General features: G+C 46.2%; 1 protein-coding gene across 5 annotated transcripts in view; it reads right to left on the reverse strand.

The window, feature by feature from the left end:
* AGAP1 (ArfGAP with GTPase domain, ankyrin repeat and PH domain 1) overlaps window positions 1-25,775 on the reverse strand; it is a 1,249,585-nt gene that overhangs the window by 819,396 nt on the left and 404,414 nt on the right. For 3 of the 5 annotated variants that reach the window (XM_085645103.1, XM_085645104.1, XM_085645102.1), the window contains exon 1: window positions 20,507-22,757. The exons of the other annotated variants lie outside the window; for them this stretch is intronic. In XM_085645103.1, coding sequence (XP_085501229.1) covers window positions 20,507-21,986 — 1,480 coding nt within the window. In that variant the 5' untranslated portion in view covers window positions 21,987-22,757. Of the gene's footprint in view, window positions 1-20,506; window positions 22,758-25,775 lie in introns of those variants that run through there. 5 annotated transcript variants of the gene reach the window in all.

The following is a 25,775-nucleotide window of genomic DNA, read 5'->3' on the forward strand; positions in this document are numbered from 1 at the left end:
ACAAAGCACTGGAAGCCTACTAGTAGATCCTACTTTTACTCAAAACTAACATACAGAACCAGAATAAAATAGAGTGAAGATTATTCTACAATCCCAATGAAAGGTTTGTATTCTGTGACTTTAATGAGCAAATTAAGGCTAGGCCGCAAACTAAGGACGATCACTTGACATTTGCTGTCACTTGAGAGTGTCCATTAGCAAAGCACGAGAGCCAGGAAAAGACTTTCCACCATCTTACCTGCTTGTAGGAGTGTTTATTCGAGTCAATGAACACCTCTCCCAACAGAGACCTCGAAAAGCAGAAGGCTTCAAGGAGTCACAGCCAGAAGGAGGCTTTGACACACTAACTGCATGGGTTTTATTTTAATTGCAAAAGTCAGCAAATTATTCAGCCTGGATATGATGGTACTGGGTACACAAAAATACATTGGTGGATGTAGAAACACTCTTGTTATACCAGTGCCTGTTATTTTACGTCACTAATTCATTTGGGGTTTTTCAAATGTGCTACAAATGTTCATCTTTAGAGTGCTTGCGGTAGAGAGATAAATAAGGGTGGTAAGACGGAGGTAGAGCGAGCACTCGAGGTACCACAAGACGCCATCTATAGTGCAGCAGCATTTCAGTCTGGTCTCACCAGCCTGGAGGCTGGCACACTATGGAGTTACGGTCCTCGACCAGACATGGAGTGACCCTTCCTATGGGAGGGGCTAAACAGCCACGCAGCCTGAAAGCTCGGTAACAGATAAACCATTATAAGCTGCCTGCTTGGTGGATGCAGGGATGTGGTAAAGACCTCCCAAAACTCACAATATGACTGCTGAAGCTGAAGGCGTTGGCTGTTTATTTAAGTCACTGTGTCGGTGTCCTACTGGAAAGCGCATGTCGAATCCTAATAGAAATGCTAATATTTCCTAGAAAGAAGGCCATGATGCTGTTGCTGGGCAGTAAAGCTGCCTTTTCATGTGAATACACACGGAATTCCAAGGCTCCACTTTGCACAGAGAAGGTCAGCCGTGGGGTCTGTGCCCGAGGCCCCATTAACCCCCTGCACGCCGGCACCGCGGCGCTCACTGCACACGCACACGGGTTGCGTTTAACGCCGAGTGGAGAGCAGCGGGAGAGCACAGTTTAACGCAGCTCGGCGCTCCCTTTCAGCCTCTTAAAGTGAGAGCACAAAGGAGCCTGGCCCGAGGATTAAAGAGCAAACAGAGAACTTTAATACTAGAATCAGATAAAATGTTCTATTGGCCATGCATCAGAAGTCAAGTAGAAACCATTTACAAATAGACACATGGATTTAGATTGCTGCAACTTAGCGTGACATTGAGGTGAGGGGCCAATCAATGCGTTTTCACATTTATTTAATGCATTAGTTTCTGTCACAAGTCTAGCGTTGCCCAGCCCGCTCCTGCCTGCGGCAGCCACCCCGCTGCCACGGGAGTTGTGTGCGCGCACGCGCGCAAAAAGGAAATAAAAAGACACGCTCTGTGGTGGGGGAGGGGTAGGGGCATGCGCTGGTCTGGCGAGCAAGCGAGAGGAAAGCCAGATGGCGCCTGATCGCAGGAAAGCCAGATGGCAGCTGTGCGCCTGCACGCGCGCGTAACAGCAAGCCTTAGGCCACAAGCAAAAGCTTGTGGTCGCATTTCTAAAGCCCCCACTCACTAAATGTCTCACCAGACCAGCGCTTGCGCTGGCTCAGGCGAGACCTAAAAAAGAGGGAAGTAAGCTGGTGCCACTCATGAGGTCATTATCTAGTGCAGCACTACTCCTTCCATTAGTGATGGCGTTTTACTGCATATCTTGACCGAAGGTAACCCTTTGATGTCATGGGGAAAGTGACTGGAGATCAGCAATCAGAAATGCCATTGTAACACGCATCACTGCTATGCCTTGGGAATGCCACATTGAGCTCACTAATGCCACTGTAATACTCATCGTGACTATGCACTGGGGATTGGTCCATTGCAGATCAGCAACCTGAAACACGGTTGCATTACTCATCATTGCTATGCCTTGGGGACTGGCACGCTAGAGCTCTATCAGGATGCCATCGCAACACATTCGTCGTAGCTATGCCTTGGGGACTGGCACAGTGGAGTTCAGCAACATCACTGTCACATTCCTCATTACTATGAGCCTGATTTAGATCTTGGCGGTGGCGAATACTCTGTCACAAAAGTGACAGATGTCCCTTCTCATTATATCCTATGGAGATCGTAATACAGCAGACGCGATATCAGTCACGTTTGTGACGGAGTATTCCATCCGCCAAGATCTAAATAAGCCCCATGTCTTTATCAGCGAGGTTGTATAGCTGGTGGAAGGGAAGGTGCTCTGCTTCGCAGAGGTCAAACTTCAGAAGGAGTGTAACAATTTAGCAGAGATTTAAGATAACTCAAATAATGTCATATAGGCCAAAGCTAATAAACTGAAATCCTTCTAAATAATCCAAAAAAAGATTACTTTTTTGCACTGTTATGGCATATTGTTTTATTGACATTCCTTGTTTCGTTAAACCACTAAAATTATTAAACAAAACAAATGTACTGAATTGTTTATTGGTCAGATAGAAAGATCACTGGAGCCGCTGTGTGGAGGCGTCCTTAGGTGAGAGCCCATTGCAAGGGCCGAAAAGCGAAGAGACCCCACCATGTGCTTCCGACCCCGATGGGGGCAAGGCCCTCTTACAAAATGCTTCAAGAGCCAAAACTAAGATTATTAAGTAAGAAATGAACCCCTCACTAATAAAGTCTACTGAAAACACGCCAAATTGTTATAACTGCAGCTGTGAGAGCACCCCAAGGAACCAACCCAACATGCACCGCAGTGCTCTCCACTGCGCTCTCTGAAAATGGACAGGAGTGCGGTTTCCAGGGCACTTATCTGTATTCCGGGTCTACCGGATTTTTAACATTCTGCACATATCAGCTGGAAACAAACACACAGACACTCGGATAAGAATATTAGATTGCAAGCCTTGTGGTAACCACAACAATAAGCACGGAGCCCTGTCCTGCTGACGTCTACACGAGTCGCCACATACCAATGCAGGATAAAACAGCGTTTCATGGAGGGCACTGCCCTGCTGGTGTCTCCACAAATCTCCACACAATTTTTGCTGGATAAAGGAGTGTTACATGGAGGGTAGTGCGCAGCCTTCCATGCATTCAAAGGTACTTCAGAAATGTATAAAAATATGCTACAATAACAGTACCCAGATCAGACAACCGAGGCAAGAGTTACCTGACAAACAACAAGGAAGATGCCACAAGTCTAAAATACATCAAATAGTGAAAAAAAAACACAAATTGGAAAGAGTAAGAACTTCAAAACAGGGTATCCCCCTAGAAATATGCGTGAACGCCTCTTGGAAGGGTAAGGGTCAGGTAAACAAATTTGACCACTCGTACTTTAATTAATGTTCAAAAGAAATGATGGCAAAAATAATCATTCCCCACCTACATCACCTGATTGAAGCTATGTTACCCGGAGTACTGCCCCTGACGTTGCCCCTACCAGTGAAAGGTAGTACAGCCGCCTTATACCGAGAGCCCTACCTCAACTCATCACTATCCTAAGTGATAGTAATGAGTTGGTGCACGCTGGATAACTCTATACTAAGAAACCTCCCCAGGGTAATAAAAAACCCTCGGTCTACACCACTCCACAAATTATAGTGTAGGTATGTCGCCGTTCTATACAAAAAGTTAGTCTATTCTCTCGAAAACTGCAGACCAATTGTCAACATATTTAATTATTATACAATTTTACAGCTTCATCAGGGCAAGTATTTACTGGAGACCTTCGAAAAGTAGAGTGTCATACTCGCACTATGGCGACCAAAAATTAAAAGGGTCCTTGCTGATGTACTTATAAAGACGTAGGTAAACAGGTGCACATACTGGTCAACCCTACAGTGTTTTCATAGGGTACATCTGAAATTCATGCAGGGAACCCTTCTCACAGCGCCTGGATACCCTCAGGGGTGATTAGCCGCGCTCCACAAATTAACATAACATTACTAGAAACCGACAGAAATCAGTCCCAGGACGCCATCTCTAACCATAGAGAGTAAAACGTCACGCACTCGGATTGCAGGATTGACCGATATGTGCATCCCTTTACTTTTCGGTTTTACATACCAAGCAGTAAGGGCCCCTTTAATGGCTGTGCAGTGCATCTGGGGTGGCGCTACATCTGAAGTAACGCATGCGCCCTGGGTCGCCGGCCATGGCGCTGCGGCCTGCACAGATTTCCACGCGCGCTCACAGGCAGGGAGGGAGACATTACTGCAGGAGGCGCAGTGACCCAGTGACCCAGATCGGAGCGGGGCTGGGATCTCTAGCCGGGGACTTATATAAGGAATTAGAGAGATACTGTACGCCAACCCCCGGGAATTAACATCCACCAAAACACAACTGTTTGGTTGACAAACGGCTCCCCCGAGTCCCATCAACGCACAACAGTGGGAAGAACATAAAATGTATGGTGACAAGCATAACGGAGGCCCATGCGAGGCCATTAAGTGGGTTTGGGGCACGGCGCGTGAGTGGCAGGTTTAAGAGGAGCAAAGGGATAAGAGGTGGAGGGGAAACGATTGAGTCAATTAGCGCTGGCAAACAGTAACACCGGGTAAAAGGACAAAATAGCAGCTGCAGCTAGCAAGCAAAAGTGAAACCTACACATTTTAACCAGGATTTAGAAAAGCAGATACAGCCTCATATTTTTATCATATTTCCCCGGAATTCGACAAATCTCGGAGGCAGTAAACACATTGTTACAGTACACAATCTTTAATCCGCATAACACACACTACTGCTGGCTGTTCGCCATCACCAACCAAAGAGGCGAGCGACAGAACACAGGCACCACCCGGCAAAGCCCTGCGAGGGGCGGGCAGCGGGCTGCCAGCACAGGCGTGGATGGAAACCGACACACCTACTGCACGTAGTAAACACAAACAGAAACGTTTCACAATAACAATGACACCATAACTGAGGGCTAACAAGCGGGTGAAACGTGCAAAGAATCTTATAGTTTTATGTGAACGACGGCTTTGGGGGAGCTGGTGTTTATTCTGTAAAATGCCGACACCAGGCCAATAGAAGAGAACAAACAAGTAAATCCAAAGTCAACAAGGCAACACCGCATGGCAGAGCTCACCCATGGGCTGATTGTAGCGCCGATTAGAGTGGCAGGACCACGGTACAGAAGAATGACAAATCAAAACAGGGTCAAGTCTCCCTTTCTTCATCAGGCATCGTCGGTGATCTCCAAAATCATGTGAGGGAAGAGGTTTGGAGCGCCTCCCATGCAGCTCTCACAGGGAGCGGCAAGGTGGAGTTACTCGGGGCACACAAATGGAAGGAAAGCGCTATACACATGCAAATCCATGAGACACTGTGAGGAGCTGAGCTGCCCAACCTTTCACAAGATGCTTACACGCTTGTACCTGAGCTCTGAGACCATCGGCACAGAGTAATAAACACGCGCTGTTCACCAGGCTTTCGCACGGTCCTTAGATCCCAGGAATGCGCTTGACACCCTATCACTATGCTGACTGACAAGCGCATCAGTTATCCGGCATTTCATCATTGGGTACTTGAACCCGAGCTATGGGCTGAAGCAACCACCCTGCGTGAATGAGACGATGTTCATTCTTTCCACTGTGAAGGAGGAAGGTTCCTCTCCAGGAGCACACATCAGAAGAAGTTTTGAAGAAACAAAAGTCAGTACAAGTACTTTGTTGTGTGGTTCCTCACAATCTTTCCAATTCCATCAGAGCACCAGAAAACACACACGGAATAAAACGCATCAAAATAATAGGGTGGCTAATAAAAGCAGGCAACATGAAAGAGAAGGGTCCATGTAGTCCAGGAGGAAATAAAACAATGCATCCCATGAGGTTTAAGACACAGCCGGAGTAAACATTTCAAATGTGATTTAGGAAGCAGGCATAATATTCAAAGTGCAAGGTGCCGCCAAGTAGTCACGTCTTATCGAGTGGCTCAAAACAGCCCAACAAAGACCAGCTGCATGAGTCGCAAGACTGCCACTGCGCTAAGGTGGGGCACAGTTATCAATGCATCGCAAAGCAATTTAAAAAGTCAGCAGCGGCAGACATTTCAGATATAGTTTCAAGGTTTATCCATTGACTCAAAACAGAGCCCGACAAGGACCAGCAGCGTGAGTAACAAAAGTGCAAACTCACTAAGGTGCCACGTGCAGATCCAACAAGGACTGCAAACGAGCATTTCTTTCAAAGTGCGGAATCTTCAGAGTGCAGTGTGCACACTCCCAAAGATGTCACATGCCGACCCGACAACGATTGCAATCGAGCATTTCTTACAGAGTGCAAGGGGCCAAGTTGTCGGACCATTCACTAAAGTGCCACGTGCTAATGCAAGAATGATTGTAACGAAGCATTACTTTCAAGGTGCAGAATGCAATATTGCTAAGCCATAGCAACTAACATCGGGTGCGGTTATAAGTCAGGATTTCTTTCAGGGCCAAATGCCCGCCCTATGGGTCAACAAAGACTTGCATAACATTCAGAGTGCAAAACGCCACTATGTCAAGCCTTAACAAGTGCTGCAAATGGAGCCTGACTAGGGCCAACCGATTGAAAAACTAAGGTGACATTTCATTAAAGTGTCACATGCTGATTCAAAGGTGACTGTGGACTGCCATTTCTTCAAAGTGCAACAGTGCCAAAGACATCGGGCAGTACCAAATAGCAAAAAGCAGATAGACCATTTACAAAATGCCAAACCTGTGGGCCAGCAAAGAATGTAAACAAACATGGTTTAGTGAGTACAAGGTGAAGCTTAGGTAATGTTTATAAGCAGACATTTCTTTCAAAGTACAGAGAGCCAAGTTATCAAGCCATATCAAAACCATGTCACTCTTGAGTTTGTGCTTGCCGCTAGCAAGAAGATGTCCCCATTTTGCTAACGCCTTCTGGCTGAAGAAAAAAACTTGCCAATCCCTGCTTGTTCCAGTGGGACATTGAATGAATAGATGGATGTCATTGCATCTTTACATGTTCTATACAACTATACATGAAAATTGCCCTTAGAAAAACTCCCCTCTAAAGGAGCAATGCTGGGCAACATCATGCAATGTGCGCCGCCGATTCCGAGGGATATTGGGACAGCCTGCACTACCCATGAGCTTGGGGAGTGCTCTTCCAATGGGACCTACATTCCCATATAGGCGGTGTTAAGAGCCTAGTCAACAGGATGTTCTTTAGAGCTTGCCTGCCCAAGGCGGCTTTCAGATATGACTGGCAGGCAGTGACTTCATGTGATGTATCAAGCCCCACTGCCCCTGGGATGTTTCTTCTTTCATTGATGTCCTGTTCCCTTGATGTAAGCTTGACCTGCTCTTAAAGGGCCCTCTTCAGGTGCTGTGTGTGTTATGAGTGAGTCGATTAAACACTCAGGTCAAGTTCAGTGAGTATCTTGCTCTGCAAGGTACATTGTACAGCTACTCTTTATCCTGTAATATGACACTCAAGGCACCACTCACTGAGTCTGGATCTGCCCTGACCACGCGAGGATGAAGAAGAAAAATAAAATAATCAGTGTCACCAGAAGTGTGGAATTTTATAACACATCAACTTGTCTAAGGGAAAGGATGCATAAGAAATCCTAGCTCTCTAAAAAAAAAAAATTAAAAAGGCCACTTGCCCCTTTTGTTCTCAATCAACAAGGTGACAAAATTACCATGGAGTTCTATTCTTTCAGAGCTCTGATAAATAGCCTCCCTGAATATGGGAGGAATCAGGGCTTTTGGTCTATAAAAGGTTATGCTTTTGCCACTTTTTCTGCAAATCTAAATTCAGGGGCAAGTAATAAGCAGGAGGCAGTAGTCCCAGGGTTAGAATGCCCTGAGAGTAAGTGCACACCCACAAGCTTACATGTTTAAAGGGTATTCACCATATCCTCTCCAATTCCTTCCCACGCTGGAAAAGGTTGGAACACTCCTCACAGGCAGAAAGAGTAAATTGTTTTCCAGGTTGAAAAAAAGTAGAAGTAAGGAAACTAAATTTGCAAACATTCAGCAGATTTCCACTTGAACAAATACACACATATAATCTTGCTCTTGTGAAAATGAAATACACTAATGTTTACTAGTAATACAGTTTGCAGGTCTACTTCTGTAAACTCTTGTGAATTTTTGAAAGTCATAAATCTGCATCAGTGTAGGGGCATTTACCTGCAGGGGCACTTTTGTGACTTTCTTTACAGACTAAGCCCACCTCTCAGCCCATACCTTAGACATAGATGCCTCAATCCCTAACCTACCCTCTGACACATTTGTCGCTTGGTATGCATGTCAAGTTAGTGGTTGAAGGCTTTCATTCCCCCATCATTTGACCGAAATCATTGACGGCTTTTTAGGCCATCTTGGTGGTTTACAACAGTTGTACTCTGAAAATTCTTCAATGGCCACTATTGAAGCAAGCCTTTTCCTCATTCAGTCACCAAAGAAGGTGCGGAAAAAAATGAAGACACTCCTAGGGAAATCACAGCTTGTCCGATCCACACAAATGCAACAGGACCAGCATTCCCTCTATTTTCTGGTTTGGAGAGCGGAGTTGGGGCTCATTGAATACTAGTTGAATGCCAGCTGAACTAGTACCTTTCCAGATATTGAATAGGATGACATCGGTTTGGGCAGGGATTCAGACTTGTACTATAGTGTGCTAGGTAGACCGGCTACAAGCATATTTTCATGACGAGTCCTTAGCCTCTTGTGCAGTGAGGGAAACTGGCACAATCATTACTTGAAAGTCTAGCCTAGCTGTAAGGAAGCGTAAGATCTGTCTAGTAACTGGTGAATACAATTCAGTTATTTGAAGTTGACCGCGCTTGTCTTGGATTAATCCAGCACCACAACCACCAAGTCATCAAATTCATTCCTACCACTGTAAATCAAGGCAGTAGCTTTACGCTAAGCGTCCCTCTTAAAAGTCTGAGGACTTCAGTCACACTTGCTAGTACACGTAAAAAAACTGCACTTATAATTCTATCAGTGATGTAAATGAAGACCCAGAACACAACAATTTTTTGTTCTAACCCGGATTTGCCCTGAATCAGTGAAAGCGTTTCCCAGTCTTGGACATAAGCAGACAAGAAAGAGCAAAACTAATAGAATCTTGACTGAGACCGACCTAGAATAGCTGTAATGGCAATGGCTTTAGCTTGTTTGAACAGGGTGATGTTTTGGTACAATTTCCCACTGTAATTCAGGGTATTTGGCAATGTTTCCCATGTCAGAAGACTAAGATTAACATTTTAGGAAGCCCACCAGTACCAATAGAGACAAAGCCGGAGGGTTTCCCAAAGAGGTATTTGGGAGGTCTGCTGAGAAATTGAAATGAGTTCGTCTTTTTCCACAACCGCAGCATATGCTTGTGGGTGAGCTGCATCCAAAGAAGTGAAGGTTTGGTAGTGGAGATAAGGTCTGCACCCATGAACAACTGTCCTCATTCTCTGAGAGGAGGGCTAGTGTCTCAATGGACTGCTCTTCAAGCTTCTTCATAGAAACTGAGAAACATCTCCTTGTAATATAAATGCCTCCCTACTGGTACAGTTTGTGTGAGTACTGGATCAGCACATCTCCATGTCTTGTTAAGCAGTAGATGTGAGTGGATCGACAGATACTCCCACATGGATAATTTGACCTGATGGCATTTCTTTTAAAGAAAAGGAAAAAAAAAAAAAAAAGGACCCACGCATGTGCCAGAGATGTGTCACAAATACCGAAGTGATAGTGCAAGAAAAATTCAGAAGAGAGAACACCAAAGATTTGACCAATACCACTTCATGTAGTGCAGTAATTGCACTGATTGAGAAGAATCTTACATCTCTCAATCAGTCCCATACACTGGAAGGTGCTTTGTTACTAGAGTATCTCATGGACTCGCATACTCCTGACTGGAAGGTGCTTTGTTACTAGAGTATCTCATGGACTCACATACTCCTGACTGGAAGGTGCTTTGTTACTAGAGTATCTCATGGACTCGCATACTCCTGAGTAAAGGACAACCAAGTGGAAGCCCTTTAGTGCTGAAGCTCAATAAAGTTGAAATACCAGTACTCAAGCTGCTGGAGAGGTCCTGCTCACATAAACCAGGTTTCGGATCTAAAACACCCTATTCACCCTTGTGGATCAGACGAAGAACAACAGACGGTGGGTTCACAGACTGATAATGTGAGCTAGAACAAATGAATACAGATGGGAACTCTTGCATCTTGCAAGTAACTGGCCCAAGATGTGTAGTTAGTGGGTGCTGATGGGGACTGTGCATTCACTACTTCCCGTGGCTTCTAATTTCCGGGAAATTGTGGTTTTGTACTATACACCATGGTGCAACCCAGGGATAATACAGATCCGGCGCGGTTTCCAAATCTACTTAGGGAGGGAGGAGTACTCGATTTCGCAGTACAAACTTCTAGTGTCACCCACCTCAGGATGGGCCCGCTCACTCCATAGTGCGATGGCTGACTGTTGGTCTCCGATTCCCAGAGAGGATGATGGACATTCCTACAAAGCACCCTTCTGCTGCGGAGCCATGCACACTGGTGAGGTCTAGGGGCTCTAAGCACCAGCCCAGCCACAGAGCAGGTGGAAAGGGACCTCAAATAAGCTTCTAGTACTGAAGAGAGACTCTCAGAACAAGTTAAAACCAAAACTCTGTGCAGAAAGAGTATTCTGACCAGGCCGGATAACTGCTCTGGCTTACTCTCAAGCACATGTTGCCATCAATAGTCAAAAATCCTCCCTCCAGTGTGCCCTGCCAAATCCTGTCATCAGGCAGTTCTATTATCTATACAAGGCTAGAAGGCAGGTCTTGAACTGAGACTGGAGGCCTCCTTATGCTAAGGAGCACTCGCTGCTAGCAGGAAGGCACATCAAGCAGAGAGGTCAAGATGAGAAAGAATTTTGTGCAGCGTGGTCGCAAATGTAGGGCAAAGGCAACAGCACCACACAAACCCACCTCGAGACTGGTACCCAGATTATCATTATTGTGATTTATTTTCAGCTTACTGACTTAAGCAGTTTTGTACAGTTGGACACTGGTCCAACAACAACTTAACTGAAGCTGTGTTTCGATTTCAAAGGATCTAGTCACTGAGAGAAGTTAGCATTTTCATGGTGTCTCACCTGGGCAAATTTGTATCGGCAGGAAAGAGGTGGGTTCCCAGCAAAGCCAGACATCAAAAGTCCTAGTAATAGTACAGTGGAAAAGGGTGATGTCAACATGCCAGCCAATATGCGGAACATTACAGAATTTCAAGTGGGCATTCAACAGGGACGAAGTTGATTTGTTAAATGCTTTTTAGGGCATAATAGGCGACCCAACAAAGTCTTGATGAGGATTTTAACTCAGGTGTGTGCAGGTGGAGGGGTCAACAGACATCATCCATTTACAGAACAAAGGGGTGTATCAAACACCCCTTTGTGAATGAATGAATTCAGAACTTCTTGATCTCTGGACATCACATAGTGGAAAGTTAAACAAGAAAACCTGCAAAATAAGAAACAGGCACAGCTGTGTTTAACAGCTCATGTGTGGCCCTCTGGCCAGGCACTGCCAGGTATTTTCACGATTGATCTATGACTGACTGGTTAGTCCCAGTGGTTTGCTACAAGAAAGATAACCTGTGCAGGACACTTGAAGCGAAAGCTAGTGCAAGGGAACAACATTGATTTATACTAGGGGTTTCTCACATACCACTCGGCCACCTCGAACTTTCTAGGGTTACTGCTTGGCGCAGATTTAGCATGTACAACAAACCATCACGAACCCATCTCCACCCTCTAAACCAGGGACTTTCACATCCATCAGAAGCTCACACATGTCCAATACAAGAGTAGAAGGCCATTCTACATCTGCCCGTCCTGCCAACCACAGAACACCATGAATTATAATATCACCAAAGTGCAGCAAACATGTTCAGATTCATAAGAATTCAACATAGATGCTCACTTATCATATTTCTACGCCCCAAAACCAGAGTCTTTGTAGATAAGGACATTTAGCATGAAACGTAATATGTAATAATAAAGGGCTCCAATAAAAATATATAAAGGACGAAAATGAATTGCAAAAGCCAATAAGAAATGTAAAACATAGCAGAGTCCTTGTTTCCGTGACAACAGTTAAAATTCCCTGCACCTCTCTGGCAGGCAGTCCTCTGACTGTGTGACATGTCACCAATATATGAAATGAACCTTTTCAGGAGGCAAAAAGTGTCCAAACTGCTACCACATTTTCTTCAATGACACGAAGCAGATACTCGCATGTCCTGGATCAATCATACTGCCAAATTGTGGGCATCCTCACGCCTACTGGTGGGAAGTGGAATCTGATTCTCAAAATGTTCAGTTTCCAATGGCAAATAAGAATCATATTGTGTACCGAGTCATACCCCCTTCCACTGCATAAGAGTACACTCTAGTCAGTTCTTTTTTTCTGACGATCATATGGACTGGAATCCAGTTCTCATGTACTCTGCAATTCCGTACCGTCAGGCTTTAGCACCATTTTTTCACTTTTCTGCTTGGTTTTCTCTTTTGTTCTTCAGCTAGACCATCTTTTATCACGAGGCACATATTTCAAACCATGACAAAGAGTCACAGTTAATCAGCTCTAGCTGACCCACATATCTACTCAATGCCACATATGGGGGAGCATCCATCCAGCTGGGACCTGTGTACTCTGTGCCGTTATGGAAGCGTTGCTAGCAGACATGTATGCTAAGTAAAGGTGACTTCACCCTCCAAAGAGGAGTTTGATTTTACTTTAAAATAAATAATTTACATACAAGTAAATGTGTTAAGAAACCAGAGCATAGATCCAAACACTTGAATGGTCAGTGAGGAATTTTACCAATGAGCCTTTGCATGCCAGGGCTAGTGACCACTGGAAACTTAAAGCACTGTGACAAAGAACAATTCACCCTCAGAGTGTCTGATGACGCCTTTCCCTACTTACGGTCATCAATGTCCATGAGAGGGGTGTATCTCGACCAGGATGAAAGAAGCCTCAGATACCATACCTTCTAGTCCTAGGGTACACTCATACACTCTTTGACCTCTGCGCGGGCCAGCAAAGCGTAGCCTTGCACCAGATCCTGATTTCGTCAACACTGCTGCTTGCCCACTAAAGTTTAAATGTGTTCCTGCAATCTCCTTTAAGACCAAGAGGCAAAAGAGGTTAGAGGAAACCCAGGCAGAATAAATATTTGCACCGTGAATATCTAGAAGGAAGATAGAACTTTACCATGCCCCATAATACTAACCATTATGAGTGTAAGGAACTTGAGGGAGTTTGTAAATCCTTCTGCAACTGGAAGGCGATGAAACATTGGCCCATTATCCTTGGTTAGAGCCCTTAATCCTAGAAGTGAAGTGCCATGAGGCATAATCATCCCTGGACAACACCATGGCACCATAAAGATTACTGCTAGGGGTGGATTCCAAGTACCAGGCAACCTTTTGTATTCTAGTGTCCCACACTGGAATGAAATTTGAGACGGCCCTGGACACCTTCATCACATGAGAGAATCTTAACCATAATGATTTGGGCACAAAATAAGATTCCTTCAGGTGCCGCACAGCACCACTAACATCATAGAAACCTTTCAGCAATCTTACCCATTCACTGTAACACTAAGAAGATTTTTTTTGCCCCATTATTAAATTTGTAGGGATTTTGCCTCACTTCAGGTTGCACATGGCACTGAGTTGAGTTTTTACTTACTTTTGCTGCACTTAAATGAACACTGGCCTGTTTGGCATCAGTGCAAAGGAGAGAACTTTATAAAAAAACAAACTTCGGAGTAAAGTACTCGTGTGGTTTATGAAGCTAGAACACCGGTTGACACTGTATTGTTCCTTACGTTGCAGGAGCCACAGTTTTTGTGTAAATTCTGTGGCAGTCGCACCTTTCGAACCATAACAACTAGAGAATTCTGTTTTTTAACAATGAGCATTATGCTTAGTGTTCTATCTCGGTGTGCATTAAGAATAATATTTATAATAGCAATGCAGCTGAATGAGAGGTAGGTCTTTGTTAACTTTCCTATACAGTTGTGTTATACTAAGTTTCAAACCCTTTCCCATAAGTTAACCCTGAAAGCTCACCCACAGCTACCACAGGAGTGTCGAGAAAAGTATGGATCCCAGTTTAACCACTGCAGGTCTAGTAATCAAATTCATCCATCAGGGAGAACAGACAATGTCACTTTTAACATTGCAACTGGCGCTGTCCAAGGCACACAATCTGGGGGAAAACTGAAATCGACAGCAACGGCCCATTGTTAAAAGGGCAATGTGGAATCGGAGAACAATGACAAACTAGTCATATAACAGAAAGCCCGTTTTCATTATATTTGAAGCAAATATTGGTTGGCAGTCAAAGTGGTGGTCTGTATCTACTGCATTTGTACAGCACAAACTTAAAAGATATATTTTGGTGTCTAAGAGAGAAGACCCTCAATGTGTGTAAAATATTTGCTTTACATCTCTCTGCTCTACTTATACACTTAACACAGTGGAAAGGAAGACCCCCAGTCCATCAAACAAGTGATTTCAATGTTGAGTTCAATACCGCTGTGGCTCATGTAATTTGGACATTTGAGCTTGAGGGAGTTGTCCTATACCAGGATAGCGATTAGTCCTGCAACACAGCAAGGGGTGGGACACAACGACCCAAGGAATCCCAGTGCACTAGAATAGTGACGGTTCCTACGCCACAGCAAGTGTTCACCAGTTTACTTTTAATTTATATACAGCAAGTTCTGCAGATGGGAAATATTTTGTAACACAGACTGTATCAAACATGTTTCGCACGGTGCAAAAAGGCCTGGTTCAGCAAGGTACAACAGCCACCCTAAGCTAAAGCGGCAGAAAGGGATCCAGAGTGTACTGAGCCGTGTCACTGCAGGGCTGTGTCAAAGAACGTGGGCACACCCAATCACTGCAATCAGTGGAGAGTGAGACATTCCCTGCAATCATTCATATATCACAGAAACCCGCCTGACACACACACACACACACACACACACACACACACACACACACACACTAGCACAGACTCTCGGCAGGGAGTTCAAGCTATACATCTGGCGACGCAGAAGTGGATATCGCGGAGGAAAGCCCTCACTGTGCATCACATCTTTTAAGCATGTTCCAAAGTAAAGCAGCTTCATGCTTACTGGCAGTTTTTTCATTATTTAGGCAAGAAGCCAGTTAAAACACTGACACGTGGTAGTCTCCTGTTCACATCATAGCACAGACCGGGAACATGCTGCAACTTGACGTAGCACCTGCCACAGTGAAACTTCCTGCCTTTTAAGAAATACCCCTCTCCATAAAGAAAACACCATCGAATTTACTTCAAATACCCTGGGAAAGGTCCATGAAGGAGTTTTAATATGTAAAGGGAATAGTTTGTGATTGATCTTCCATTATAATATTCACTCCGAGGACATTATAACCGATAATTTCATTGGCGGGGGGACTATTTTTTCTGCATCTTTGGGATATTTATTGAAATAACAAGAAATGCAAACCCTGTAGCGACATTCCTAGTCTGTGAGTACTCCACAGGAGCAATCGACTATCCGCTGTACCATCTGGTGAGTGAAGAGAGGGGGCATTTCCCATGCATGTGGAGAAACGAGGCATCTCCCATGAAAATGCTCCACAGAAGAGATTTGACATTCCTTGTTACGAGGAGACAAGACGCATCCTCTAATGTATATATTTTGTAGAAACGATGGGGTATTCCCCTAGTCAGTACAGGAGTGAATCGCCTTTTAAGTGAAGAGAGGCAATCTTCTACATATGTGGAGGTACAAGGCATCTGCTGTGAAATAGGAGAGGTGAGGCATTTCACCACTAGAGTTCTACAAAAAACGAACAGCCACCAAGAAACTAGAGAGGCGAGGTGGACTAACCCCCTTCACCATGCACCCTCGTGTGAGTATTCTGGAGGGCTGGGGCATTCTGCAGTGTGAATGTTCTCCATAAGATGAGACGCATCCTCTGTGTTCAAGAACACCCATTAGATCTGTCGTCCACCACAGCCTGCACCAGGCCTCCTGGGATGTACGGGTGAAATTAGGCCGCTACCAACACATCACTGCTCAGCGCCCACAAGGATGCTACATGATCACAGAGGAGGAGACTGTTGACAGACATCTGGAGGGACTATCTAAAGCTGTATGATTAATCCATTCAGAGGAAACTGCTACAGGCATTAAGATTAATCTAGGGTATAAGACAAGCATTACACAGCTCCCCGACAGTCTCATTTCCCTTGTTTCTCTTGCACGTCTTTACAAATCTTAAACCCCCTTTGGATACAAACAATGTTACTCATACGTTTTTGGAGTTACATATACTACCTGACAGATATTTAATATTGTCCACTGTCTATATGTAGTTCATTTTTAATGGCAATTAGAAAAACGATTTACATCGCGTTTCCCACCCTTGGAAGAGGCGTTATGGACGTGCATAGTTTTTACATTTAGCTGTAATGCATGTACTCTTCCTTATGCATTTTCTGAATAATTACGATTTCAGAAAAAGTATGAGCAGTATGCAAAAGCCACTCTGGACATGCTCTCGAGACTATCTGCAAAAAAGTTCCCCAGTTTTCCACTTGATTCACCCTGATCAGAGGCAGAGCATTACTATCGTTTCACACAAAGTGAATGGGTATTTACAAATGCCTCGGACTTGATGCATTGTTTTCTCATTTTTGTCTGTACTCTAGGCTCTCAGCGGTGTCGTACATAATTGAACCCTAATTCAGACGCTTCAAGGCTCAGGTGCTATAAACATCGATTACTTAATGATTGACAACAAATCACGAGTAAACAATGGGGTCTTCCAGGAACCGCGGCCACCCTAGGGCATGAAGGCGTGCTTTGTTGCTGCCAGCAGAACGTCAAGCACTGCTCCCAGCCCCAGCACTGATCCTGCCACCTTCACAGCACCAGGGGCGCCCGAGGTGCAAGTTCAGCAGCAGGGCATCCAGGAACACAACACCTGCACAGCCAACACCGACCGCTGCAGTAAGCCATCCAATACCCATCTCAATAACAGTGTGCTGTGAGGTTAACCAAGGCCGTGCAGCACTACAGCAGCAAACCCTTCGGCGGAGCAGGACGAAACCGCCTGTTTTTACAGTACCCCTAACCCTACAGCAGAACGCTAGCATCTGTTAACAAAGGGGAGCAGCTCATCTGTAAAAAGAGTTTGGAAAAGAATCAATGCAGGGTCCCAAGAGCACTCCCATGCAGCCTTAAAGAGAGCTGCTCGGTGCCCCTCAGCCCTGCGGGAGGCAGGTCGAAGTGAAGGGGCTGCTACAGACATCAAGAACTAAGAGAGGTCAAATGGATGGGGGGAAGCCTATGTGAAGGAGACCAGGCGCTTCTTGGAAGAGGACTAAAAGAAACATTTTGGAAATGTACAGAATAAGCAAGTTTCCACAATTTTATTTTTTGGGGGAGTGCGGGGGATAACCTACCAATTATGGCTACAACTAAGTCAAGTTAAATCAACTTTATTCGGTCACATTAATATGGACCACAAAAGTTAAAAAAACACAAGAAAACACAATAGAACAATACAAATTCATGGGAAATCCTAAAAAAAAATCAGATTGCACATAAAGCATAATCACCGCGTACAATGCTAATCACAACATCAAATGTAAAATCCTACCAATGGCTTCTGAGCAAAAGAACGAACCACAAAGCATGAGTGGTCTTATGTAGCATGTTACATCTCGTAAAGGAATTGAGATCCGAAAGTAAAACTAATTCCATAATTATACTAAACTTACAATTAATACAGTACATTACAGCAATGACATACGAATGTCTGGGCTACAAGAGTACTAAGGCTGAAATGCATCTAAAAGCCAAGGCACGCAGAAGGCCTATCACTATGTAGGGGTCTATCCAAGCAATGTCCTTGCCTTAAAGACCAGCTTCAAAACAGTATATACAGTAGGAAAAAAATCTCATCAGAACTCAAACTGTAGAAAGTAAAAAGCTTATGTGCAACGATACCAGGACTACTTAATTAATACATGTTTTAAAACTGAAGACCTGTAATAGTAATAAAAAGCACAAAAAACATTGAAAGTAAAGTGCTCTGTGTAGACTTCTGATCACATGGGCAAGGCTGACGTTCTCGCGACCAGTCATTGTACTGGGGAAAAGTAACCAATCTATGAACTAAGACGGAGCCTGACCGTAACAAAGTACTGATAGTGCTGTGCGTCATACAACTGGAAGAATTGTATGTTCCCGAGTGGCTTTAGCGGCATAGAACAGGCGACAGAAGAAAGTATAAACACCTTTTCCCAACTCTCATCCTCCTAGCATGTAAAGCATATATCCCTAGGTGCATTTTTGGGCATCACAGGTAAGGAGTATAATGGGTCTTCAAACAAATCACGTCTGCCCAGAGCCCTATCCCTAATGCCCCTCAGCAAGGAAATTTATAGGCCAAGCTAGAAGACAGACAATCCTCGATTAACATTCGGTTTAAGGGGAGGGGCTCGTTAGTCCAGACCCTTCGCCACTGCAGCATTGGTCGTGTCTATAAAATATCTTAAAGGTGTAAGAGCTCTAACTACCTGTAGCTGAAAAAAAGAGGTGGTGGGCGGGGCAGTAAGAAGAGCAAATTTGATTTTGGTTGCTTGTCGGGGCAATTCCAACTGTGTGCCCCAGACTCCCGCTCCGTAGGTTACCATCCCCAACACACTTTCCACGTTAAATGGGCAACATAAGGCCAAGTGACATTTTGCCTTATTTAGAGGCAAAGGAAAAGACAGCATTAATACTCCCTGCTAGATGGATGCTTCTATTTGCCGGGATCCTCTACAATGAAAAATAACCCCAAGGTAAATAAAATTAGCCGCATGTTTGACAGGGGTGGAATGGAATGGAACTTGAAAACTGGCTACAGATACTGCCTGTATCCACAGGACAGTACAAAAGACTAGGTGGTATTAATCCTCAGATCAAGTCCCTCCATGAAGGATGCAAAGGCATTCAAGAGATGCTGCAGCGCAAAGGTGTGCGGCCCATGATGACAGCATCGTCAGCATACAATAGAGCTGGTATTAGGGTCTTTCCAATCTGGGGCAAGTCCCCACACCTTAGTAATAGCTCCCTCTCCAAATGATTGATATAGAGGGAGAATAGCAAAGGCGCAAGAACGCACCCTTGCCTGACACTCCTGTGCACCCAAAAAGTCTTGGTACCCTCACCCGCCAGCCCAAACCTTACTGCAGCACTTGAGTCACAGTAGATTTCCCGGATGGTGTTAATACAGGGTCCCAACAGCACTCCCAAGCAGCCTTTAAAGAAAGCTGCTCTGGTTTGCCCACTCAGCTTTGAGAGCAGGGCCGGACTGGTCGTAGCGGGCACCGGGCACTCCCCCGGTGCGCCGCACAGGTGGGGGCCGTTTTTGTTACAGGGCCGTTCTTGCACCATAGCTGTAAAATCGGTCCTGTAACAAAATCGGGCGAAAACCGGCCCTGGCACAGAGCTCGGCGGCACCCGAGGGGACCGGGCGAACACTTTGCAAGGGCCGGTTGTCGTTCCCAGTCCGGCCCTGACTGAGAGATGCAGATCGAAGTGAAGGGGCGGCTACCGACGGAAGGAACTAAGAGAAGTCAAATGGATGGGGGGGTAAGCCTATGCGAAGGAGACCAGGCGTTTCTCGGAAGAGGACTAAAAGAAACATTTTGGAAACTTACAGAATCAACAAGTTTTCATTTTCTTATTTTTTTGGGGGGTGGGTAAGCTACTAATTATGGTTACAACTAGAATTATGGTATACGTACCCTCTCATCTGTGTTGGAACAGATAAGAGGGTAGTAGGCGAAGAGATGAGTGGTGGCAGTGAACAGGCACAAGTGATGCACGGTGAGACTGGTTCAGAGGTGTGTGGTGGCAGCTAACAGAGACAAATGGTGAACATCTAGTGGCGAGGAGGGTGCTATCGGAGGCAAGTGAAGAATGACCATAGCCATGGGTAAGAAGTGGTTGCTAAGGCATGAAAATATTGTGTAGTGGTGTCTAAGGGCGGTGAGAGGCAGAATTGTCACCTCATGCTCATTGTTCATATTACCCTGCAAGAACCTAAACACTGGAGTCTGGAATTTAACACTGTGATGACCAAGTGTCCAGACTGAATAGGACAGTCTGGTTGCTTAAACTTTTGCAGGATTGGCGGAAAGCCAATCTTACTGGAACCGACAGAGTATCATGGTTTTGCCATTAAACATACAAAAAAACAGTCTCTATTGGGCCTACATTAAAATGGTATCCTAATAGACATTTGAAACTGTACAGCAATGCAAGGCTAGTGTAGATAACCGTGACAACTAGGCTGAGCTTGCCCCTACTTCTCACAGCCCACACACTCCCTCGCCCAAATAATTAAAATGAGCAACCTTTGAGGGGTATCCCATCGATGCTCTCTGTGCTGGACTCCACGCCACCTCTCTTTAGGCTGCCGATATATCCCTTAGATCTGGAGAAGCTGCTTCGTGGAGACCTGCATCCTGGCCCGGAAAAAGGTGTACCATCCTTACGGGTAAATATTCCACTAAAAAACCTTAGGAGTTTGTGTTCCTGAGTATTTGAGCGGGTAGATCCTCCACGGAAGTACCCCTCCCTGCCCTTCTCTAAGTTCTCTGAAAGTTTGTGAAGGTCACTGTTGTCCAAAGTTCTGTTCTTACTTTTGCTCCTCTCCCAACGTTCCAGGTCAGACAGGGAGTCCGCCTTGTTCAAAACTTCACCCACATCCAATGTGTTCCGCTTCTCAGTGCTTCCCAGATCAGCAGCACAAGGAGGTGGGTCACTGCCAGGACTCCTCAACTCCCCTGGGCCTCCTCCTGGTCGGCTCAAGCAGCTAGAGCTGCTGTGCTGCTTCTCTCTCATCAGTGCCCGGATCCGGTTCAATTCTCCATTCCAGTGCCTAAAGCTGAAGCTTCTCCGGATAAGGCTGGGGTGTGCCTTCTCCGCTTGCCAGGGGCTTGGGCCAATATGGCTCTTCCAGTCTTCTGCAGCCCCCACTGGAGATCTTGAGCAAGACATGGAGTCAGAGGTCAACCTAAGGTCTTCATTCCTACCAAACTCCCGGCATATGTGAGCAGAGGTGGACCTCTTCCTGAAACTGTAATCTGTGGGCCCGGAGAGGGCTTCCTGAGAAGAATCTAGGTAGTCATCATGGGATGAAGAGTCCTCTTCTTTAAGAGGATCCGAGGCCAGTCCTGCTAGACCTTCTTGGAATGCATGAGGCTCGTCTCCACAGGTTCCTGGTATCGCTTGTGTTTTTGCAACGCAGTGCGTCTTATCCACTAAAGTGCAACCTCCGTCACCTGAAACCACACTGCCAATAGCAGTTGTGCGCTCCGTGCCCTCGGTCCTGCTGGCATCATCCTCATTGCCCCAAAAACTCTCTTCGTTTCTCCTGGTGTCTAGGCCCACACTGACCGAGGCCACCATGCTCACTGGCCGGTTGCTGCTGGGGGCAGCAGGGCAGCTCTCCCTCCACTTGGACTTGTCTTCTAGCTTCTGACAGACACCCTGCTCCTTGAACCGGAAGGTAAGATCCAGGGGGAAGTGGTGCGTTTTCCTGGAGACCTTGAGCCGGCCAAGTTCCAGCTGACCAGTGCTGCGCGTCCTAAAGTTCCTGAAGCCAGTCTGAGTAGGAAAGACATCGAGCCCTTCGTCGTCGCCCTGCTCTTCGAGGAGAGCAGTACGGACGTCAGTTGGGTATACATTGCTGCCAGAGAGGCCCGGCCTCGGGGCATCTCCTAGTACCTCCTTCTTAACCATGGTCACGGAAATGCGGTAGACGGTCTTTCTCTGGGGGGTCCCCCTCTCCATCATCCTTTCGGGGTAGGATTCGCTGTCCAGAAGGTGCATTCTCTAGCAGGTAGGTGGGAGCACCAAGATAGCCTTCCTTTGGGGAAACCGGGATGGTGGCTCAGAAGAGCTTTGATTGAAGCTAACCTTTCATAATCCACATCCCCTCACGGAGGCCCCGGAGACCACCATGTTGGCCTCTGAAAAGGGCCCCTGGACATACCGAGGACCCCCAGAGATTCCGAGATTCTTCCATCAACTGGACACCGACAGATGTTCTGACTCTCACATGCAGAGGGCCTCGATTCCAGGCAAGCCTCTTCCATCCAGTGACGTTTGGAGATTTATCTAAAGGCGATGGATACAGACAATGTCCAAGAGGCAAACATGTAGACAGACAGCCTTTTAACCGGAGCAAAGAGCGGCGGAGAAGGGAAGCAGCCCCCGCTGCGCTTAGCTGGTCTGGGTAGAATAGCAGAGCATGGGCGCTCTGTGCAGAGGGGGCTCTCCTGTACCCCGCTTGCTCTGGGTCCCTGCAGGTCTGCCGCTACCCAGGAGCTCCTGCACAGGAGAGGGGCCGGGGGCTTCAGTTCGTGTGGCCTTGGGTGCAGGCGGTGGTGTCCCGGGGGTCCATCGTGGGAGGCAGCCAGACGCTGCTCTCCGCATCTGGAGGTACCTTCAGGGTGCAGCCCTCGCGGAGCTCCGGTGGACTCGGTTCCCACTGCCAGTCTCGGGGTAGACTCCGGGGCAGCGAGCTTCTCTCCAGGGCTGCTGCGGATCGGGAGAGCCGAGCTCCAAGCAGCTGGATCCACCTCTCCCCGAGCAATCAGTGATCGGAGCAGAGAGTCCCCCAGCACGGAAGAGGGGAGGGGGCAGGAGAGCCAAGCAAAGCCCGGAGTGGCTGACGGAATGGAGGCGAGGCACGCGGAGGTAGGGAGGAGTGTCTGAGCACCGTGCAATCAGACATCACACGGAGCGTTCGGCAAATCCCGGACTGGCGGCGGCGCGCGGCTGTCACTGAGAATGACGGTCTGAGTACCAACACAAAAACGCTTTACTCGCATTGCCAGCGTGTGGCTGTACACGGCATTCATTGCCGCCGCGGAGGGCCTTAAAGTGCCTATATAGTGTGGCGACCCCTCGAGCTCGGTAAGTGTTAAAACATCGCTTTTCTAGCGGTTGTCAAGCAATGTCACCGACTAAGTGGACTATGAGCCTAAGAAATAGCACAAAGGGACCTGCGGAGCAGCGCAAACCTGCCAGCTTACTGAAAACAAACCGCGCGTCTATCACTCACTCACACTGGATCATCCATCACACTGAGGTCCTCGCGCCAGACACGGGAAAACTTCCTTCACAGGATCAAAATGAAGAGAATATGCTTCCAACCAAACACCCGGTGTTTGGTTGGAAGCATATTCTCTTCATTTTGATCCTGTGAACACCCTACACAATGTAAGGTGCTACACTCCAGCGCCTCACCAAAGGAGGAGTAAGCGCTATATAACGTGTGCAATGGAATACTATACACAACATGCTGCCAGATATTGTGCAGCTTTTTCTGTCGTTCAGTTTTGAATCCTTTTTTTTATCACTCTCACTCAGGAGTTTTTGACAGTCCGAGATCTGCACGGCAAACGTCCTCGAGTGGATCCTATTTGTCGCTTCATACTTAGTGCAAAGGATGAGAGTGGGGTATCCCTACATAAGGTGTGTGTCTTTCTCCGCTAACCAGGTTGGCCTGCCTCTACCGTCGACTCATGGTCACTTACCACGTACTTGGTCATTACTTGGCCGGTGTGTTTTGCTTTTTTTAACTCTCCGGCAGGTGTGATGTTCAGTGGCTAGCAAAGGTGCGTCTGCTATTGCGTCCTATTTTCTCTGTGAATTTCAAAACTCTGACCAGTTTATGTACTTCAGAGAAACGGAAACAATTTCTGGATCTTTACAATCCTGCACAGTGATTTGGTGACATAAGTCCAGGCTTTATTGCCACTTTCACTCTAGTGAGCTCGAAGGATTCCCAAACGCTTTTCCTATAACCAGAAAAAGGGGTTTTCACCTCTGTTCCCTACCACATGAATTACTTCGGGCTTAGCTACTCCCTGGATTACAACGGAAAGCTGTGGTGGCAGATCTTGGATCCAAGGCTCTGGAACAAATGGCAAGTTGTGACTCTGAGCAATCTCAATCCATACTGCTTCAGAAAAGCACGGATCAGTTCTGCTAGTTCTTCAAGTCCTTTTCTCTCCATGGCAATATCCCATCCCTCTTGGTTTTTATCTGTCAGATGTACGAAATCCCACAGAACACACTGCCCTCTACAAGACCTACAATCAAACTACAGCACTGTTACTACCCGTTTATCAAATACCAGATGCATCACTTCAACTGGGGCTGTGCATTCCTTACAAAGGTTTTCTGTTCAGAGCAGGCCACTCGACTTTACTTCAAACACACTAAAGGTGATGGGAGGAATACTTGCAATAAGTAGAACCACTGGCAATAACTCAGGGTACCATTAAATGCATCATTCTTTTGCCCAACATGCCCCCTCAGTTTGGACCCAGCCTTATGCAAATCAGTCGTGACCCTGCCCCTTATGGGAACAATCCAGCCCGAACTGCTAGGCCAGGTGCCCCTTGACCCAGAGCACAAGAAATCCAGGACCGGTTTTGCCCCGATTGGGGCTCTTCATCCAGGTGTAGCTTGGTTCCAGTGGCACTGTGAACAAGAGACCCATGTCTGAGCATATCCCATGGCCACTTAGGGCATTACATCAAACACACAAAAGGTGATGGGAGGAGTACTTGCGATAAGTCAATAAGTCTAACCACTGACAATCGCTCCCTGCAGCATTCCTCTGCATCCTTCTTTTGCCCACCATTCCACCTCAATTTGGACCCAGCCATATGCAAATTTAGTTTATTGCATTTCATGGGCTTTACTACCTACCATAGAGCAGAACATGAAGAGGCCCTCCTTCCCATCTAATATAGCTAGGGTAACCAGGCGATCACAGGGGCTGTACGGTTGAAGAGGAGCCCCACCTCTTCCTGTACAGTAATGTTGAAGGTATCCCTGGTTCCATAAGGACTGGGAGCAGCACCCTCCTCCCTTTAAAGGCTGGTGACCGGATCCCATGGAGCCAAGCAGGCCCGGTTCTAGCAGAAGGGACGGGTGGGCCAGGCCCACCCAAACATGACCTTTGGCCCACCCAATCACGGCAGAAGAGGCCACGGAGAAGGCACCTGTTAAGTGCTTCCTCTCAATGTCGAAATCTTGTTTTCAGTCTTTAAAATTGAAATTGAGTTTTGAGGTTAGAGGTGAGCGAGCAAACAAATTAACAGGGAGAGCTGAGCTCAGGGTCTGGCTTGGCTCTTAGAGCCCATGCACAAGCCAAGCCCTGAAAATGTTTGCTATGTAAAACATACAACAAACATCACATACAATACGATAAAGTCTCTTCAAATTTTAAAAAAAGTGTAATTCTTTAACACATGGAAGCTTGGACATTAATATGTCACAATATAGCGCTGCACTAAGAAGCACATGTTAAAAGTGATAGTTTTTCAACAGGAGATTAGTCAGTCATTCCTGCCCTATCCTCACACTGGTGACAGGGCTATTCGTGAACCAACAGGCAAGAAAGTTGTCACGCAGACCCTGTATGTGGCCCAGATTATTATAGAGCAATATTAGTCTATTAAATGAAACACAATAGGTTTTGTATAGTTGGTTTTCTGATTCATGTATTTGAATGTGCTTTTATGCGCAAATATGAAGAAAAAACGAGTTTTGGGGAAATAAAATATTTGCCCAAGCTCACACAATTTAATGCTGCAATTT

The sequence above is a fragment of the Triturus cristatus genome, chromosome 3_1 (assembly GCF_964204655.1).
Source record: "Triturus cristatus chromosome 3_1, aTriCri1.1, whole genome shotgun sequence".
NCBI classification, from domain to species: Eukaryota; Metazoa; Chordata; class Amphibia; order Caudata; family Salamandridae; genus Triturus; species Triturus cristatus.